The following is a 16,965-nucleotide window of genomic DNA, read 5'->3' as shown; positions in this document are numbered from 1 at the left end:
CTCAATATTGACAAGTCCCATGAATACTCAACTCCTCTTTTTTAAAATTGAGAACCAGGCTTCTTGCTGCATTCAGAAGGATGCTCACTCATTTACTCTTTCTTGAAAGTTCCTTCCTTTGGCTTCCTTAAGATAACCTCCCTCTCCCCACCTCTGACCAAGCCTTTCCAGCCTTCTTGTGACCAGTCTTCTCTGTTCATCATTTTAATGGCACTGAGGATCACCATATTTCTAACCATGGTCCACTGCTTCTCCCTCTCACACTCTCATTTGCAACCTCAGTTATTCTTAACAAACACCTGCAAGTTGATGTTTGTCATGTCCCAAATGTTTTTCTCTAAGTTTGACCTTTCTTGTGAATTTCTTTTTAAAAAAATATATTTTTATTGGTTTCAGAGAGGAAGGGAGAGGGAGAGAGAGAAACATCAATGATAAGAGAGAATCACTGATTGGCTGCCTCCTGCACACCCCCTACTGGGAATCAAACCTACAACCCTGGCATGTGCTCTTCACTGGAATCGAACCTTGGACTCTTTAGTCCACAGACTGATGCTCTACCCATTGAGCCAAACCAGCTAGGGCTCTTCTGAGTTTCATACTTGCTTCTGGGTATATGTAGTATTGGATATCACAAGGCAACTCAACCTTTTCAAAGGGATGTTTCCTGACTCTGCACCTCTTTGCCTACTCAAATTGCTGCCTGAATGTTCTATCTAAACCACACATACCAGTCCTTTGATTTTTGTTTAAAAAGGAGCAAAGTTAATAATCATATTCATAGCACTTACAGTAGTACATGAAGCCTAATTGAAACTGTGCGTTGGGCCATCCTTTCTCTGCAGCTTTCTGAAAGTATTTAAGTGCTTCACCATAATTCTGCAAGATAATTACACTCTATTATTCAGAGGTAGAGATATAACTCCATGGTAACAATTGTCTTCTACTTAAAAAAAAAAAGAGTATAGATAGTGCCCTTTGTGATTTAGGCTAATTAAAATAGTATCAGAAGTATTATACATTTTGTTTCATTATTAAATTATGTTAGGAAATAATTATCTCATTTTCAATGTAAATTATGACTTTTCCTACATTGATAGTAAGTTTTGTTAGACATTGGGGAAGGTCACTCAAAGACAGAGGTTATCAAAATTTGTCTATCAAAAAAATCCTCAGGAGTTAGATGATTTCTAAGGTTACTATTACATTTGCCTATTATTCCTTAGGTAATGATTAGGGTTTGTAATTCTTGTCACAAGGCTGTTCTATGTCTCTTAGGCAATCGCTTCTCGGCCTTTTGGCTAAGATCAAGTGTAGTATCTGTTCTTATCAGTTTAATACTATGTCTCTTAGGCAAACATTTCACTAGATTATTTTATTCTCTATTATCAGATGTGATAGTTTGGCAAACCAGGTAATAGACACTAATTTTTTTAAAATTAATCAATGACGATGAATTTTACTTTATAAGTTGCTAGAAACATGTTGAAAAGATAATGAAATTATTTAACTTACCACAGGAACGCCTTTTCCATAAAAATAAAGAAGACCAAGCCCATGAAGACCAATTGCATTACCCTAAAACAGTTTTAAAAATCCAAGTTAAGTTTCAGAAGAATTCATGGTAAATAAAATTACTGAAAAATCATTCAAAATATTTGAAATTCACCCATAGTGATTAATCAAGGCAGTTTAATCAGGCAGCTGGCAAGTTATTCTGACCCTCTCTAGTTTCTCTAGGTAATTGTTATTATATGGAATAGTGGTCTTATAGGTCTGCTCTTCCCATTTTCCAAGAAAATATGGATATTGAGATTTTGATATGAAATTCTCTAATTATAAAAACACTTTCTGGGCCAAATATAACATGTGTGGGCAACTGTATCATATATAACGTCCACTTTAGGGCTCTTGCTTAGGTTAACTCACATGAACTCTGTGAAAAAATAATCATTTATCTGGAAAATATTGTACTAAGACTGTAGCCCTTTTCTAATTAAGGAGACATGACTTCAGACACAAGGTAGAAGCAGTGAAGTTCCAGCAGGAGTAGCACGAATGCAGGGCAATTTCAGAAGAGGAAAAAGATTATGTGAGCCAAAGAGGGTAGGGGTGGCTTTGTGCAGGAAGAGAGGATTAAACTCTCGTCTAGGGGATGGGTAGGATTCAAAATGGGAGAGTCTGGGAAGGGAGAAGGAAGGACAAAAGTATGGAGATGGGGATGGACCTGATGTGTTCAGAGGTATGAGAGAGAAATCCTGAAGAATATGGGCCCAATATCACATAGGATAAATGTTCATGATTCTAAGTAAACAAAAGTCCAAAGAGGTTATAACGTTTGTATCTTTGCAACCTGGTACTGATATGACCTAAAAACAAATTGAAAAAAGCAATGTTTTTTAAAAAAATTATTAGTGAAAGAAGAGTACGGATGTGCAAAGAGTGGAAGACAGAAACTTTTTACTTTAGTAGTGACCCGAAGTAAGAAATCTAATTGTGCAGGTGGTGATAAAGGAATATCGGTGATGTCCACTTAATGCCATTCAGAACAACCACTTTAAGTACATGTTAGATTTCCTCTGTAAATGAAGGTAGGTCAGATTTAGAACTCAAGTAGCTCAGATCACTGCTGGTTATACAACCCTGGATAGTTTGGGAGCTGGGTTAATTTACACACTCAGCTTCCTGGCATTCTTCCTTTGGACAGACAAATTAGCATTATTTGCCAGATTATAAGAGATCTTCCCATTACATTACCTCTTTTTCAGTTGGCTTTCCCTTGTCATCCTAATCTAATGGTACTCCAGATAACTGTCTTGCTGCACCACAGTTTCATATAAATTACAAGGAAGAGGAGCCTCCAACCAGCCTTCTCAGTAATTTACACCACAATAGCAGCAGCACCAAAGTGCTAGTCATTTATAAATAGGCTCCTAAAGCAGCATGTGGGTTTTTAAAAAAGAACAGTTAAAAATATTCCCCAATTTGAGCACATCATTACTGCTAGTGTTATAGTATGACATAGACAACAAAATGTTTCCTATTGTGTAGGGATAGAAAGTTTATTAAGGCCACTCACCAACATTAGGTTGATGGGTGTTACGATTAGGAGCTCTTTATGCACTAAAGGGATTCAGAGTAGTCTACTAAGTGTTATCTGACAGATACCAGCCTCACTGAACCTAGGAACCAAGGCAAAAACTTCAATGGCAGGATCCAAATACACCATTTATATATTCCCTCACATATTCAATCCATTTTGCCTTAGGTATGCTTTGAAGCTCACTCTAACTGGTCTCAGGCTGCAAAATATAATAGCAGACACATGCCACTTACAATGTGCCAGGCAATGCTTTATCTACTTTTATAATAGGAGGCACAGAAATGTCAACTCAATAAACCCTGACAACAACAATATGAGCCAAATCTTCTTATACTCCCATTTAATAGATGGGGAAACTGAGGCACAGAACGGTTAAGTACTTGCTCATAGTTACATCGCTAGTAAGTAGCGGGACTGGCATTCAAACCAAATGTCTCCAGAGCCTTGCTCTCCATCATCTTGTCCTGGCTGCCTCTCTGACAACCTTCTTCTCAGGCCAGGGGAATTTCTGGCTTTTGGGTAAGATCAAATGGGAGAAAACTGGGCATTTCTTGGTTGTTTTTGTCCTGAACGGATTGCTTTATTTATTGAGTTCTCCCTTCCTCTGTCTTTTATTTATCTTTTTTATTTCTTGTTTTAGGAACTAGATAGCCTCATCTGCAGCATGGGCGAAGGGAAAGCTGAACTTCTGTCTGTCCAGGACAGCACAAGTCATTGGCATTTCTCACTTACCAAGAAGACAAGACATACCTCCCACCCAACCAAGCTCCATGTTTTATTGTTAACAATATTCTTACTCTCCTGGATACCAAACTCCTCCCAGGTCTAGAAGCCAGGCATGAGGCTTAGGAGTCCATGTAATACAAGCCAAGTGCTTTTATGCATTTGCAGAAATGGACTGAGTACATACCTTATTGGCTGCCATGGAAAAGTATTTGAAAGCAGTAGCATTATTTTGTGGTGCTGCATCATTCCCTTCTAAATACATCTAGAAAAAAAAATTAAAGAGAGTGTAAAAACTAAGGAATTTGAGGTGATGGTTACATAAAACTGTGAATATAGTAAATGCCACTGAAATGCATACCTTTCAATGGTTAATTTATGTTCCATGAATTTCACTTCAACTTTTTAAAAAGGAAAAACTAAAGAAACAATTTACCTCATACGTTCTGGAGGGACCTTGCACAAGGACCAAAACATGAGCCCTATTTGTATGTTTTTTCATGTTTCCTGTATCTACATTTACTGTAGATTGCACTTCTGGAAGCAGGGCACTTGTCCCCATGGTTACTAATAAATGCAAACTGGCTGCAGGGAGCCAAAGGCAGCAAGCACCTGGCAGAGCGAGTGGTCTTTGAAGAAGACAGAACATATCCTTCTAGAGGCACCTTCTACAAAGGCTGCTCAGGAGCCAGAGAGGACTCCCATCAGAGGCGGCCCAAGGCTGCACTTTGGTCAGCCTGGATCTGGGTCTCATTCTTGGAGTTAAGGAAGGAGGCACTCATTGGATTGAAGACTGTACCAGTCTTCGATGCACAACCATCGCGGGTCTCCTGTTACATGCCAGGGGAAGGGGTCATGGGAGGGATTCCGAGCTATATTAAGTCAAGGAGCCCTAAGACAGGTGCACTTTCAAGGTTGCATTTGGTGTCCCAGATAAAAGCTACTGTTTTGTGGGGCTCCTTCCCAAACTATCACCTCAGGAATACTACCCTCAGTGTGTAGCCACATGCCTCTCTCAGCTGCTTCTGTGAAAGAGGCCTGCATCATTGTACCTACGCTGGGTTCAATCAGCTCATTTAAGAAATGAGCCCTGGCCGGTTTGGCTCAGTGGATAGAGCGTCGGCCTGTGGACTGAAGGGTCCCGGGTTCGATTCCGGTCAAGGGCATGTACCTTGGTTGTGGGTGCATCCCACTGGGGGGTGTGCAGGAGGCAGCTGATCGATGTTTCTCTCTCATCGATGTTTCTAATTCTCTATCTCCTTTCCTCTCTGTAAAAAAATCAATAAAATATATTTAAAAAAAGAAATGTACCTTTCCTATGAATGCCATGGCATTTGCACTTCCAGCCTTTGCTGCCTTTAAGAAGTAGTATAATGCTTTCTGGAGAGAAAACGAACAGTATTATTGGTAGTCATGAACATATCCTACAAAAATGTTTTTTTTAAAAGCAAACAATTTCATTCAACATGCATTAAAAAATATCTATGAAACGCCCACTTTCTTCAAGGTACTATTCCAAATGCTATTTGAACCATAAACCTGAAGAGCTGGAGATTATATATCTATCTCATATACATTTTAGAATGTGAGGACTTCTCACATTGGGAAAAGCTCGATGGGCATGTGGCTTAGTGGAGGACAAATGAGTCCCAGCTGCAGACCCAACAGTCTAGTATTTTGAAAAAGTAAGCATTTATGTTGATACTATGTACTTACAAGACAGTTTACACAACTGGCAGGATTTATCCTAATGTTTATAAGGCAGAGTGAATAGGACCAGACACACATGGCTGCCTGCTGAGACCAGATCTTCCTGCAGAGGTGAACTTCAAGCCAATTCTTTCTAAGTCAAATTGAAGGAGGCCAGCAAAGCCTCTGATTCTCTCTAGGTCATGACATTAAATGAATGGCTCAGTCTAGAACACATAAGGTTTGCCCTGTACCTTCCCTAGCCTCATCCTGAACTTCCAGAAGTTTTCCTCAGAGACCACATGGAGTAATGAAAGAAATCAGCCCCAGGAATGAGAAGTACAGAACTCTCCAAAGTGTCTTATTAGGACACAATTCTACTGCTCTTTAAATAGCCTTGATTCAGTTGATGTGCAAGGTTCTGCTCCTTCACAAACAGGAGAGAATGTTTAAGAAAAACATGAGGGTAGTATTTTTGTATATAAACTAGAGGCCTGGTACACAAAATCTGTGCACTCTGGGGGGCAGGGGCCCCTCAGCCTGGCCTGTGCTTTCTCGCATGCCATACAGGAGCCCTTAGGAGATGTCTGACTGCCGGCTTAGACCCTGCAGGGAGAGGGTCTAAGCCGGCAGTCAGACATCCTTAGTGCTGCCGTGGAGGTGAGAGAGGCTCCCGCCACTGCCACTGTGCTTGCTAGCCATGAGCCCAGCTCAGGACTTCTGGCTGAGTGGCACTCCCCCTGTGGGAGCACACTGACCACCAGGGGGCAGTTCCTGCATAGAGCGTCTGCCCCCTGGTGGTCAGTGTGCGTCATAATGACAGGTTGTTCTGCTGTTTGGTCGATTTGCATATTAGCCTTTTATTATATAGGCTTTGCTCTAGAAATATTGCCAACTTATTTGACAACCACATGCTTGTTAGTAAAGTCAGTCTGTCTGGTGCTGGACCTCATCACATCATGCACCCATCATCCATCCACCTCTTCTGTTCTTCATCTATCCTTTCAAACACTTGATTCCGTACTACCGTATATATGATAATATGAAAGATTTCTAAGTGATTCATAGATGAACAAAAAACACTGGTCAACATCTGTTCCCTAGCAATACTGATGAGAAGAAAGGAATATATGTAAATAGCAGTAAGATAATAGGTGATAGGTGGGATAAAAGGAACACCAAAAATAATCAGAAGGGTATGAAATAATACAAACCAGTTATGTGATAAGTATTTTATAGTTTTTTCTTATATAATCTTCACAATGACACTATAAGGATGGTATTATTAATATCTGAGTCTATTTAGTGACACTCAAGAGTCATGCAGCTGGTACTGGAGTCCCAAAAGCCTGAATCTAATTTCCATGTTCTTGGCCCAGAGGTCAGCTGGGACCTGCCATTCCATGCTAGACACTCATGCTTGGATTGCTGGCTAGACCTAGGGAATGCACTGGTGCACGAATTTCATGCACCGGGCCTCTAGTACATTTATACAAGGGGGCTGGATTTTAATATTTATGGCCCATTCCAGCTCTAATATTATGATTCTGTGTAACTTTTTTCAAAGTACCAGGTACAATCTGAGTACAGGATACATAGTAGTGAGCAAGACAGATAAGAATTTATATTCCACTTTGGGGAGACAATAAATACATCAAAATCAATATAGTTCAGAGAGTGATACAGGCTAGAGGAAAATAAACACAGAGTGATATGATAAGTGATGGAAGAGTAGAGTTGATCAATAAAATCTTTTCTGAGGAGGTAAGACTTAAAGGATGAGAAGTTAGCCATGGGAAGATCTGTAGTAAGTCTTTCAGAATTTGGGTTTATACTTTTATCTTCTCTCTCTCCTTTGCATTTCCCATGCCATTCCAAGTCGATTCTGGTGCAACTAAGCTTGTTGCAAAAATGACCATCACAATACTCTGCAGTTCTGCCTATTAGGGGGAGATGCCTTTTTCCCTACCTCTTCAATGCTGCTGGCCTTGTGACTTGCTTTGGCTAAATGAATGTGGCAGAAGTGATTTGTGAGTTCTGACCATATGCCTCAACAGACTTTCTGCTCTGTGTTCTTAGAACCTTAGAACAAAAGCAATTTGACAGCAATGTGAAAGCTTGAGCCAACTGGCTGGAGAATGAGAGCATATGGAGAGATCCAGTCATCCTGTCACAGATGAGGCCATCATAAGCCAACCAGCTCTGGGCAATAATACTCTAGCTAACTATAGATGCATGAGCAACCCCAGCCAACATTAGTTGAGTCTGGCCAAGGCCAGAATTACTCTGCTGAGCTCAATCAAAATCATGAATTAAATAAGTGGTTGTTGTTATAAGCTTCCTAAATTTGGGAGTGGTTTCTGATGCAGCCTAAACTAACTGATAAGCCAACTAATCTTGAGCTCCTAGACCTTGACTGGAGTCTCCCATGGAAATTCCAGTGTATTAGGTTGAGAAAAGCAGCAAGGACCAGCCTGTGCATGCGCCAGAATGTGCCTGAACCATGGGGGGGGGGTGGTGGTTGTGGAATTAACACCCCCCCCCATTCTCACCCAAGAATATATTGTGTGGCTTTTTAAAAATTGATTTTAGAGTGAGAGAAGGGGGCGGGGGGAGTAGAGGAAGGGAAGGAGGGAGGGAGGGAGAGAGAGAGAGAGTGAGAAACCTCAATTGGTTGCCTCTCATATGTGCCCCTACCAGGGATCAAACCTGCAACCTGGGTATATGCCTTGACCAGGAATCAAACCCATGACCCTTCAGCACTCTGGATGATGCTCCAACCAACTGAGCCACACCAGTCAGGGCTAAACCAGATATTTTGAGATGTATGGATGGGAAGAATGGGGCCTAACCCACCATCAGAAAGTTAGATCTGAAGCAACCTGAGAGATTATGTCATTCCTTCTTTTTGCTTTATAAGAGAGGAAATTAGATTTTAGAATCCCTATTTCCCTCTCCTCCCCCCAGGTCAAAGGAAATAAGGTTTAATGGAAAGAGCACAGGTTTTAAATGCTGAAGCCCTATGTTCAAATTTAGCGTCATAATAACCTTATTACCTAGTTGTGAGACTTGAAGAAATTTACTTCATTTTCTAGCCTCAGTTCCACATCTGTATAATAGAGATGTAAAACCACTGTGACTGAGCTCATGGGAGGGCTAGACTGAGCTCCTGAGTGATGCCAACTGCTTGGCTGTTGCCACTACATAAGCAGAATCCTTCAATGCCAGCCTTGGATAGCACTTCATCCTCACCTGGAGGCAGCTACCTCCCATCTGGTGTTCACAAAGCTAGGTGGCTGGAATTGACCAGAAGTACCTAGCTTTGTGGGGTTTTATGCACTCTACAAAGATTGGTGGATTTTCTCTGTAGCTGAAACTTTAATGCCTTAATGATCAAGCTTCATGCTTGTGGAAAATGGAGAATTCTTCTTAGTTATGCATCCCATGGTTGCATGAGAAATTCCTTGCAGGCTGAAATCTGACATTGGAGTAATATTGTGAATCCAGAAATTCCCATCTAAAGAGCTAAAACCTTGGCTGAACCAAGATGGCGGCATAGGTTAACGCCGGAGTTTGCTGCTTTGAACAACTACTTCAAAAGTGAAACCAAAAAACGGAGGGGACATCACCCAGAACCACAGGAACGCTGGCTGGGTGGAGGTCCTGCAACTGGGAGGAGAGAGAAACGCACACGGACACTCAGAGGAGGCGCAGTGGTGAGGTCAGGTTCTGAGGTGCGGAGTGCGCGGAGCGGGCTGGCGGCGGGGGGGCGCGGTTGTTGTTTTCAATCGGGAGGGAGTTGTAGACGCTGAGCTCCAGATACAGGCGAGTCTTTAGGGACCCAGACTCAAACGGGAGAAGCGGGACTGTCTGGCTTCGGTCAGAGCGAGTGCAGCTTTCTCTCCGAGCTTTGCAGCGGGTGCTGGGACTCAGAGAGGCAGAGCCCCTGGGGACAGGACTGAGAGCCACCATAACTGCTCTCTCTGGCCCACCCTGTTGATCCTGTGCGACCCGCCCCGCCCAAGCCCTGCACAGAGGCATTTGCCGGATAGCCTCAGGCAAAGGCTAGATTAGCACCTCCCTAGAGGACAGAAGTTCTCTCACTGCTGACACAGCTGATTCTCATAGCCACTTGGCCTGGAGGTCAAACCCTCCCTGGAATTAGCTACAACAATCAAGATTTAACTATAAGACTGTGAACAAAGACCACTAGGGGGTGCACCAAGGAAGCATAACAAAATGCGGAGACAAAGAAACAGGACAAAATTGTCAATGGAAGATATAGAGTTCAGAACCACACTTTTAAGGTCTCTCAAGAACTGTTTAGAAGCCGCCGATAAACTTAATGAGATCTACACGAAAACTAATAAGACCCTCGATCTTATATTGGGGAACCAACTAGAAATTAAGCATACACGGACTGAAATAACGAATATTATACAGACTCCCAACAGCAGACCAGAGGAGCACAAGAATCAAGTCAATGATTTGAAATGCGAGGAAGCAAAAAACATCCAACCGGAAAAGCAAAATGAAAAAAGAATCCAAAAATGTGAGGATAGTGTAAGGAGCCTCTGGGACAGCTTCAAGCATACCAACATCAGAATTATAGGGGTGCCAGAAGATGAGAGAGAGCAAGATATTGAAAACCTATTTGAAGAAATAATGACAGAAAACTTCCCCCACCTGGTGAAAGAAATGGACTTACAGGTCCAAGAAGCGCGGAGAACCCCAAACAAAAGGAATCCAAAGAGGACCACACCAAGACACATCATAATTAAAATGCCAAGAGCAAAAGATAAAGAGAGAATCTTAAAAGCAGCAAGAGAAAGAAACTCAGTTACCTACAAGGGAATACCCATACGACTGTCAGCTGATTTCTCAACAGAAACTTTGCAGGCCAGAAGGGAGTGGCAAGAAATATTCAAAGTGATGAATACGAAGAACCTACAACCAAGATTACTTTATCCAGCAAAGCTATCATTCAGAATTGAAGGTCAGATAAAGAGCTTCACAGATAAGGAAAAGCTAAAGGAGTTCATCACCACCAAACCAGGATTATATGAAATGCTGAAAGGTATCCTTTAAGAAGAGGAAGAGGAAGAAAAAGGTAAAGATACAAATTATGAACAACAAATATGCATCTATCAACAAGTGAATCTAAGAATCAAGTGAATAAATAATCTGATAAACAGAATGAACTGTTGATTATAATAGAATCAGGGACATAGAAAGGGAATGGACTGACTATTCTTGGGGGGGAAAGGGGTGTGGGAGATGTGGGAAGAGACTGGACAAAAATCGTGCACCTATGGATGAGGACAGTGGGTGGGGAGTGAGGGCGGAGGGTGGGGCGGGAACTGGGGGGAGGGGAGTTATGGGGGGGAAAAAAAAAGAGGAACAAATGTAATAATCTGAACAATAAAGATTTAATTAAAAAAAAAAAGAGCTAAAACCTTGGCTAATGATTAAGGTAATTTAATCTGAAGACCTTCATAAGCATATGCTTATTTCAACTGCTACCTATTTTTATCACATATTATGAACTTTGAATTTACATAATATATACTATATCTCATATAAAACAAACTATATTACCAATGACATTCTCATATCATAACAATATGAACTGAGATGGGAGGTAATAACAGATCACTCTAAGTAACTGCCTTAGAAAGTAATTTCTATTGCTTAGCCTTTGGGACCATGTTAAAATAGGGTGTGTGCTCCTTTGAGCACGTGGCTCCTATAAAATAACAAGGGCTGAAAAATCGTCTTATAAAAAGAATCCTAGTTACTTCCCCAGGCCTATGGGGATCTAGGGCCTTGAAATCATAGTCAGGATCTAGACAAGACCTCATCCCAGAGCTCTGGTATCTAATTGAGGAGGATCCTGTATCGGATTTGCTCTTTTTTCACTAAATTTGAACTGTTAATTAATCTTCTAACCTCACTGGGATAGAGTAAGGTTAAGCAGGGTGATTGAAAGAAGCTTTGAAAATTCATAAATATGATGAATAATTCTTCTAATTACATTAAAAGCTGCCTGTCCTCTGATCTAGCTAAATGGGCTGAGGCTGGTCCTCAGGCTCCTTAGCAGAGACTTGCAGGTGGATTTGGGGAATGGACAAGTCCAAGGCCAGCAGGTGGGGTGCCGGGAGCCGGTCCATCCTTGCTGTTTCAAGGGACCTGGCATATATGGCATACGGTTCTTAATATGTTTGCTCCCCTTAGCGCTATGTGTTTTAACCAAGGTAACCTCTCCAAGAAAGGTTGTTTCCCCAGGTAGGGATTTTTCCCTGAAGTTAGGGAGGGGATAAAACCCCTCAACTAAGTGTAAGGCGGGTAATTAATCACTTTAACTACAAACAATCATGCTTACGCTACATAATCTTTACTCCCTGGAATGGAGATAAGAAACGCCCTAACCTTTGTAATAGAGATTGATAGGATTGAATCAACTGGTATAAATACAGATGTAACAAGACAGAAAGAGACAGAACTTATAAGACAGAACTTAGAACACAGAACTTAGGAGACAGAACTTAGAACAGAATCAAGAAGACAGAACCTACACGGAGCCTAGAGACAGAAGAACTTCGCTGGAGAGAACATGGCAAGAGATCCTGGACAGAAACTGGCCTCAGAACCTAGAGACAGAACCTAGCGAGAGAACATGGCAAAAGATCCTGGACTGAACCTGACTACAGAAATTGGCAGGAGAGCCTGACTAGAACCTGGTGACTCGACCTGGCTGGAGATCCGAAGCAGAACCTCTCTGGAGATCGAGACCAGAACTTGGCTGGAGATCCTGGCTAGGCTGCTGATCAACTGAACACTGTCTCCGTGTCATTCCTTCTTCGCCGACTCCGTCTACACCTTTGGGGACCCCTGGACCTGCTGGGGTTGGACCCCGGCATCTGTGGACCTGCTGGGGTTGGACCCCGGCAGTGGGGTATCCTCCTAATCCTACCCCAGTCCAAAAGTCTGTTTGGATAGAAAGAGGCTAGGTTCAGAGCATGGGAACTCCCCTGCCCCAACTGTTCCTTCAGAAGCCCCTACCCTTTTGTCCTTGGAGGCAGGTAGGAAGGGTGCTCCCTCTGATGAACTTATTCTTCCTCAAAAGCTGGAAAACTGATCTGACTAAGGAAGCAGTAGTGGGCTTCTCTTCTACACCCCCAGCAATTCTTCTATACCCCCTCCCGTTTCACTGGCTCACCATCCTCCCTCACTACTATGCTCCCCTCCCCACATGATAGAATCTTGAGATTGACTTACATAGTAATCCTGATCTAGACCTTTCCTCCCAATTAGATGTAATTGTCCAAGAGAAACCTAGAAAATATGATTTTTGAAAATTATTTTAGCAGTTGTATTAATTTAAATAAAGAAAAGAAAAATTTCACTTGATTTTACTATAGTATGTTGATCCACTTGGATGCAGTTGGCATGTCTTAAAAAAAAAAGCAGGAAAAAATTCCAGACTATATCTTTCATTGGGTAATTGGTTGATGCTGAGCATATGGCTTCTTTAATGAGTGGCCTGCTAGTGTACAGCAACACATGGGCACATGAACCTAGAGGCCTTAACTCTTGGCTCTGAAAGGCTCACAAAGGCCATCCCTTTCTCACTCCCATAGACAGAACATTTCTGGGTCCTGGTAAAAAGGAGTTCATTCATATTAAAATCAACACTGGATGGTGCTTTTTTCTATAATTAAAATCTATGTTTTTTAAAAATGATTTTTTAGGAGTAAATGTAAAAAAAAATTGTCATTACTATGGCAACTGGCTCTTCCATGGGCCATAGAAACTGCAAGTAACAGGGGGTAAAAAAAGAGTAGGACAAAGAGGAGAGGGTGTCTCTTCCCTTTCTCATTTAGGATGGGCACTGTTAACCCCTCTAAGACTCAGAGCAAATCAAGCCCCTTGTAATTTACATGTTCTTAAAATTCAAGGTTGTCTGTATACTTTACTTGTATCTGAACATCTCCTCTTTCGGCCAAAAATTTATAGTATTGGTATATGTCCCAATCTAGAATCTCACTGTTAGAACTCAGATTTTCAGGTCTCTCAGTTAGTCTCACTTTTTCCACTGGAATACCTTCACTTTTTTCCAATTTGTCAGCAACTGTGAATAGAAACAAGCCAGAGAATAGCCAAAATACACACGTTTGCAAGAGATAATAGTCAACTTAGAGAGAACACTGTTAGGTCTGTTCTCTTTAAGTTGTGCAGAGATCTGGTCTATTAACAAAGGAAATAGCCTAAGGCAGCGGTTCTCAACCTGTGAGTCGTGATCCCTTTGGTGGTCAAACGACCCTTTCACAGGGGTCGCCTAAGACCATCCTGCGTATCAGGTATTTACATTACGATTCACAATAGTAGCAACATTACAGTTGTGAAGTAGCAACGAAAATAATTTTATAGTTGGGTCACAACATGAGGAACTGTATTTAAAAGGTCAGAAGGTTGAGAACCACTGTGACCTAAGGTGATATAAATTTGCTGGATTTATTCGGTTCTGAGAAAAGTGCAAGCAAGCTTTGCAACCCATACAAATCTTGTATTAACATATATCAAACCCTACTGAAGATCTTGGCCAAGTAGGTTTAACAAAAAAAGACAGTTGTCCAGCTGGTGTGGCTCAATTGGTTGAGCGTAGTCCCATGCACCAGGAGGTCACTGGTTTGATTCCAGTTAGGACACATGCCTGGGTTGTGAGCTTGATCCCCAGTAGAGGGCATGCAGGAGGCAGCCAACTGATGACGTTTTTCTCTCTCCCCCCTCTTCCTCTCTCTGAAGTCAATAAAAATCATATTATAAACAACAAAAACCTGTCACGCCTTAAAAAAAAGAGAGTTATTGTATGACTATAACATAACTACTCTAGTAGATAGAGTGAAACGTAAAACAATAAAAAGAGAAAAGAATAAAAGGAAAGAAAAGAAGTAAAAGAAAAGAAAAGAAAAGGAAAGAAAAGGAAGAAAAAAGACAGTTTTTTGGATTTTAGGAACAAGCAACTGACCCCTTCCACTACTATCTTTTTCAGAGACTGAAACTATAATATAAGAGCAATAACTTCTCCTTACTTCCTATGGATAATCTGAAAAGAAATATAAAGATAACTATGCTTGAATAAACCCAACAAAGCATGCAGTTTGAACTATACATATGGTGATTCTAGTTTCATTAAACATATGAAATGATCTTGTTTTATATAGCATCTTAAATTCAAAATCAGTTATTTTCCTTTTTTTCTTAGATTCCAATAATGCCAAAAATGTGTATTTAGATGTTGTTGTGATTATAGAAATTAGTCAAATGGACTCTACCTTACGCACTTCTTGGCAGACTTTTATTTAAAATTCTATTATGTAGTCAGATTCAGTAATGTTGCATGATGAAATGTGACACACAGCTTTGAAAATTATTCTAGGAACATAAATTAATCTCATGCTCTATTTTTTTGTAGACAAAAGATAGGGTGATAGAATAATGATTACTTGAATTGTTCTCAAGTGCAATAATAGAGATCGCCAATGTGTGTACCTAACATCCATTTATCCTGGAATTTTAAACAAGTCATGTCATATTATAAATCTTAGTATTTATTGATGCTACATTCAAATTCTCAATAGAAGGAAAGAAGGTCACAAGAACAAGTAAAACAGAATTGTTTGGGGTCATGTACTAACAAAAATGAAAGATAAGCACAGTAATTTAAAACTTGAAAAGTAACTATTAAAAAATCAGAAAACTCTACATTGCATTAAACGAATTTTATTATAACAGATGTTAAAAGCATAGTCTGTTGATACTTTCACAAATATGTCAATTGATATTGATTTATTTGTTAAATGCTTGGCAAGTCTGTTTATCTTAAAATAAACTATGCGGATTACTCACTATAATCTGCCACTTTCTTGTAATGATATAGGGCAACTTCACAATTCTGTAGAACATTGATTCCTGACAAATATCTGTAACCCTAAAACACAGATATATATATTCTTAGTATTCTGACAATGCTGTATTTACAACATAACTATCTGGGTCCAAGAATATTTAATTTACAAACCAATATCATCTGGGACATCATGCTTCCTCCAGCACTTCCAAAAGTGTAATATATCAGTGCCTAGTTAAAAATAAATGAATATATATAATCTAAATTTTGAAACTCAAACTAATCATTGCTTTTCTTGTTCTTAGCACAGAAATGAACCCGAAATAAATTCCAAATTTCATTCTCTTCCTCTGTAAAGACAGTTGGTATTTTTTTTTTTGAGGGAGGGAGGGAATATTAGTGATCTCTGCAGTCTGTGAAAAGGGCATTGTACATGAGATTGTATTTACTCATCACAAATCCCTATGAAGTAGATATTATCTATCTGTAATGAAGAAACTGAAATACGGAACATTAAAAAAGTGTTATGGAACATTATGGCATTTTAACCCTAAACTTCTCTGACTATTGAGTTGGTGCTTTTAATCACTGTACTAGAGTGAACCTCTTTATCTAAAGCAGGGGTGGGGGGCCTTTTTTCTGCCAAGGGCCATTGGGATGTTTATAACATTGTTTGCACACCATACAAAAGTATCAACTTAAAAATCAGCCTGCTATATTTGGTCAATCCTTCAATTAACTCACCCCTAATGCATTGGCAGGGCCAGATCAAATGATTTTCCAGCCTTCTACAGCCTGCGGGCCAGATGTTCCCACCCCTGACTAAAGAATAGACTCTATTCAATGTTAATGTCCCTTTAAAAAAAATCAGTTTTGTTTCAGAAAAAAATAGAATGATCTTACCTTGGCTTGATTATATTCCATTCCTATTCCATAAGAAGACAAAAACCCCAATGCCTAAAGCTCAAAAGAAAAAGTCAATAAATACATTTATTTCACAATTATTCTTATCTATATTGGTAAGGGATATTTTAAGTATCTGCTTCATAATAATTAGTATTAACTTACTTCTTATACCATAACAAAGTGCATATATATATATATATATATATATATATATATATATATATATATACCCAATAAGCACATAAAAAGATACTGAACATCACTAACCATTAGGGAAATACAAATAAAAAATATAATCAGATATCATCATATCCATTAGAATGGCTACTATCAAAACAAACAAGCAAAACTAGGAAATAGGAAGTGTTAACAAGGATATGAAGAGACAAGAACCCTTGTGTACCATTGGTGGGAATGTAAAAGTGCAGCCACTGGGGAAAGCAACATGATGATTCCTCAAAAAGTTAAACAGAATTACAATATGATTCTGCAATTCCACTTTTGGATATATATCCAAAAGAATTGAAAATAGGATCTCAAAGAAATACTTGTATACCCATGTTTATAGCAGCATTATTCATAATAGCTAAAGTTGTAAGCAACCCAAATGTCCATAATCAGAGGATGAATGGATAAA

General features: G+C 40.0%; 1 protein-coding gene and 1 pseudogene across 3 annotated transcripts in view; one reads left to right on the top strand and one right to left on the bottom strand.

The window, feature by feature from the left end:
- Positions 1 to 16,965, bottom strand: part of SEL1L2 (SEL1L2 adaptor subunit of SYVN1 ubiquitin ligase) — a 65,972-nt gene that overhangs the window by 30,985 nt on the left and 18,022 nt on the right. For 2 of the 3 annotated variants that reach the window (XM_059705506.1, XM_059705507.1), the window contains exons 3-11: positions 16,326 to 16,379; positions 15,594 to 15,653; positions 15,422 to 15,503; positions 13,489 to 13,643; positions 12,791 to 12,847; positions 5,135 to 5,203; positions 4,011 to 4,088; positions 1,513 to 1,575; positions 789 to 876 (exon numbers count right to left, since the gene is read on the bottom strand). In XM_059705506.1, coding sequence (XP_059561489.1) covers positions 789 to 876; positions 1,513 to 1,575; positions 4,011 to 4,088; positions 5,135 to 5,203; positions 12,791 to 12,847; positions 13,489 to 13,643; positions 15,422 to 15,503; positions 15,594 to 15,653; positions 16,326 to 16,379 — 706 coding nt within the window. The remainder of the gene's footprint in view (positions 1 to 788; positions 877 to 1,512; positions 1,576 to 4,010; positions 4,089 to 5,134; positions 5,204 to 12,790; positions 12,848 to 13,488; positions 13,644 to 15,421; positions 15,504 to 15,593; positions 15,654 to 16,325; positions 16,380 to 16,965) is intronic. The other variant, XM_059705504.1, reaches the window with a different exon arrangement.
- LOC132240411 (U2 spliceosomal RNA) lies at positions 1,279 to 1,430 on the top strand (annotated as a pseudogene).

Source organism: Myotis daubentonii, chromosome 8, assembly GCF_963259705.1.
Source record: "Myotis daubentonii chromosome 8, mMyoDau2.1, whole genome shotgun sequence".
NCBI lineage: Eukaryota > Metazoa > Chordata > Mammalia > Chiroptera > Vespertilionidae > Myotis > Myotis daubentonii.
Note: the sequence above shows the minus strand (reverse complement) of the source record. Positions and strands in the feature narration are given on the sequence as shown.